The 3,940-nt window shown below is 40.1% G+C and overlaps 1 protein-coding gene across 1 annotated transcript; it reads left to right on the top strand.

The window, feature by feature from the left end:
* The first annotated feature begins 1,644 nt into the window (after positions 1-1,644).
* On the top strand, positions 1,645-3,940 carry LOC124718892 (alpha-1,3/1,6-mannosyltransferase ALG2-like). The gene has a single exon (XM_047244540.1). It carries the CDS (start codon positions 1,736-1,738, stop codon positions 2,972-2,974), a length of 1,239 nt encoding a protein of 412 aa, XP_047100496.1. The 5' UTR covers positions 1,645-1,735; the 3' UTR covers positions 2,975-3,940.

Here is a 3,940-nt window from a genome sequence, read left to right as displayed (position 1 = left end):
AATATAAACACAAATCCTTCGCAACGCTTTCGTAAATTTGGCACTCAAGGTGAAGATTACACCACAATAAGAGCGAGGGACGTCATGAAACCGATTTCTGCCGAACGCCATCTGTAATCGTACTCATTTTGCCACAGACTGAGCTTTAAGCCCGGTCCACACACAACGATCTGTCTGCGCAGCATCGTCGCAGATGTCTGTACATGCAAAAGATCGGTGCAAATGTGATGTGTTCACACGGCACAAACCCCAATCTACTACTCGCCCGCCATCTGTCGGTGTAGAAAGAAATATCAGTGGCAAGCGATTACGCTCTCCGTAAACGTTAAAAATTTAATTCAGTTATTTTGAAATATAGAAGTGGAGGAAGTTCTGTTGGGGTCTGTGTTCGCAACTTGTGTTGCAAAAAACATTCAGACCATCCGTAGGAAACAGAGAAAGCGGTCGAAATGGTGTAGACAGTGGCTGCTAAAGCGAAAGCAATTTTCTCACGTAAATTTACTGCGAGAGTTTCAGGGCGAACCTAACGACTGTCGAAATTATTTGCGGATGGATGTCGAAACTTATAATTATCTCTTAAAGCTTGTAACCCCTCATATTATGAGAAAAAATACTTCATGAGAATGGCAATTTCTCCTCATGAACGGCTGGCAGTAACGTTAAGATTTCTAGCAACAGGAAGGAGCTACAAGGATTTGGAATTTTCAACTGCAATATCGAAACAAGCGTTGAGTGAAATAATATCCACCACATGTGAAGCTATTTACGTTGTCCTGTAGGATGAGTTCATGAAGGCAAGTCAAGTAAATTCAGTCTGCCAAGTTACAGATAATATTTTTCATGTTGTAGACGTGTTTGAAATACAGTAGGCCTCTATTATTAGAGATTATATACCTACAAGACCAATGAGCTATGGTTTACTTTGTTTCTGAGTAGGCATTTTCAGTTCGCTACTGTATAGAAGCAACCTGTTACAAACTTTTGTTACAGGATGCAAAACTCCACTCTGAATTCTAGACAGAGTTCGCAACGATTTTTCTTATTTTTTTATTACTGTTTCTCTGTTTACCGAGGCGTCAACTGCCGGCAATTTTTCAATTACAGCATTGTATGCTGCTGTCTTTTTGTCTCTGTCACTATATTCTTTACTTTTAATCTTCCACAAACATGGGTGGTTTCTATATATTTCAATGAATTCACTTACAAACTCTCGAGAACACTGACGAGTATCAGCCATTTTAATGCCCTGTGCGCACAAATACAAACACTAGACTGAGCAAACTGCTGTTTCGCGCCAGATTTGCGGCGATCTGCTGTCCACACGCTCCAACTTGTCTGCGCAGATGTGGTTTGAACACACAGATTTGAGAGGTTTCGCTCAAACCTCCAACTCCAACTTCCAGGTTTGCACACACCTCAGGTTGGTGCAAAACTCCTGTCCACGCGCAACGATCTGTCTGTGCAGATGTGATGTGCGCAGACATTTGCGCAGACCGATCGTTGCGTGTGGATGGGCATTTAGATTCTCGTCATAGAAGAAACACCCGTGCAGAGATCAATGCATGGAGGTACCTCCATGGACAATGAATACATGTCTGTGTTTCATTAACTTTGACCTTCTTTGTCATATCTTTTACAGTAATCTCTTGGATCTTCAAAAATATAAACACATGTGGCAGTGGCACCGTGACGTTGAGATAAGGTGGTTAATGTTGTGAAGGTGTGGGTGTGAAGTATGGGTAAAATTGTTGTATTGCACCCTGATTTGGGCATCGGAGGAGCTGAAAGATTGGTCGTTGATGTTGCTTTGGCATTGCAGAAGGAAGGTCACGACGTTCAATTCGTGACTGCACACCATGATTCGAATCATTGCTTTGCTGAAACGAAGGATGGAAGCTTTCAAGTTACAGTAGTAGGCGACTGGTTGCCCCGTAGTATTTATGGCCGCTTTCACGCTGTATTCGCCTATCTACGTATGATGTACGCAGCGATGTATCTTGTCTTCTTCAGTGGAATCAAGCCAGATCTTGTGTTCTGTGACCAGGTGTCAGCCTGTATTCCGATCCTGCGCTACCGGGGTCTGAAAGTTGTGTTTTACTGCCACTTTCCAGATCAGCTACTCAGTTACAGAGACAGCCGCCTGAAGCAGATGTACAGAGCGCCTTTGGACTGGTTGGAAGAGGTGACTACGGGAATGGCCGACAAAGTACTTGTCAACAGTAAGTTTACTGCCAGTGTCTTCAAAGCAACTTTCAAAAGACTGGCAAAAGTCACACCCGACGTCCTGTATCCTTCTGTGAACACAGACTTATTCGAAGGTTCTGCGACGCGTCGGCTTAATGAAGTCATAGAAGATCCCGCATTTCTTGTCGATGATGCCTTTTTATTTTTGTCTATCAATCGTTACGAACGTAAGAAGAACCTGTCTCTAGTACTAAGAGCCTTTGCAGATTTGAGGACGATTCTTGATGAAGATAAGTGGTCTAATGTCTTCTTGATTATGGCGGGAGGATATGACAATAGAGTGAAAGAGAATGTAGAACACTTCACAGAACTAGTGTGTCTTGCAGTTAGGCTTGGAGTGTCGGAAAAAGTAAAATTTTTTAAGTCACCTTCGGATTCCGTTAAGCTATCTTTGTTGTATCATAGTCACTGTTTGGTGTACACTCCAGCCAATGAGCATTTTGGAATTGTGCCACTGGAAGCCATGCATGCCAAGAAGCCTGTAATAGCCGTTAACAGTGGAGGCCCCACAGAAACAGTAGTTGATGGAGTTACTGGCTTTCTTTGTGAACCTGAACCAGATAAATTCGCCGAAGCAATGAGCAAATTCGTATCTAATAAGCCTCTTGTCAAGAGAATGGGTTTGCAGGGCAGGGATTGGGTTATGGAAAAGTTTTCATTCTTATCATTCAGCAAGCAATTGCAGAAAATTGTCATGGAATTTCTGAAAAGTGATGACAGTAATGACTGAATGGTGTACTTGAGGAAGAGTTACTCACAGTACCTGATATTTTGAGGTAGACTGCATTTAAAATAGCCATTCCACAGTTACTGGTAATCTCAGAAGACTGAAAGGTAAATTATACTAAACATTTTTCACTGAAATCGAGCTGATCTAGACATTTTTACATGTGATTTCAAACTACATAAAAATTTCATTTTTTTTTTGTATAGGTAGGCTACTGTGAAAGTGACAGGATATGAAATAGTGCCTTGTCTTGTTGGAAGATCAAAAAGTTAATGTGTGTGTAAACAGTCATACACACTGAAAAATTGTTTATTTAGTGTTGGGGTGATTTTTTTTTTTTAAATGTAAATATGAAATCAATTTTTGACAAAATAAGGTAACTGGGGGTAGATAGTCCACTCTCAAAATGGCGGTAGAACACACACATAAGATTGTAGTTGGCCGAGCTCAAAAATAAAGGCTAAAACCTTAATTGCCGACAGATACCTGCAAATTGACATTACCCATACTGTTTTCAGAATATTTGTACTATGAAGCAAATCATTGGTTAAAATGTTGTTGGTTTGTGAACTACACTTCCAAAGAAAATGTATGCTAGTGGAAGATGTATGTATGTGATACTATGCACACCATTTGTTGTTTCTGTGTAATTTTATTTTGTTCATCAAATATGGTGTAGTTTTGTTGTAAGTTATATTGCAGGTAACATCTGAGATGCTAAAAAAGATTTCTGTGGTTCACATTACACAAGTGTACACTCTAATTCATTGTATTTTGTACATTAAGTGATAAATCCTCTTTGTATTTATGTCAAATTGGAATTTATATCTGATTGATGCTGAAATTATGTTAAGCGAACTGATTGTTCCGCTGGACCATTGTTGAAAACTTGTGTACAGCAGACTTTTTTGTAGTGTATGGCACACTGGTTTTGTATGGCTGTTTTTAAATTATATGCACTCTTAATTA

Source organism: Schistocerca piceifrons, chromosome 10 (genome assembly GCF_021461385.2).
Source record: "Schistocerca piceifrons isolate TAMUIC-IGC-003096 chromosome 10, iqSchPice1.1, whole genome shotgun sequence".
Classification (NCBI taxonomy): Eukaryota; Metazoa; Arthropoda; class Insecta; order Orthoptera; family Acrididae; genus Schistocerca; species Schistocerca piceifrons.
The sequence above is the reverse complement of the archived record's forward strand: the minus strand, read 5'-3'. Positions and strand labels throughout refer to the sequence as shown.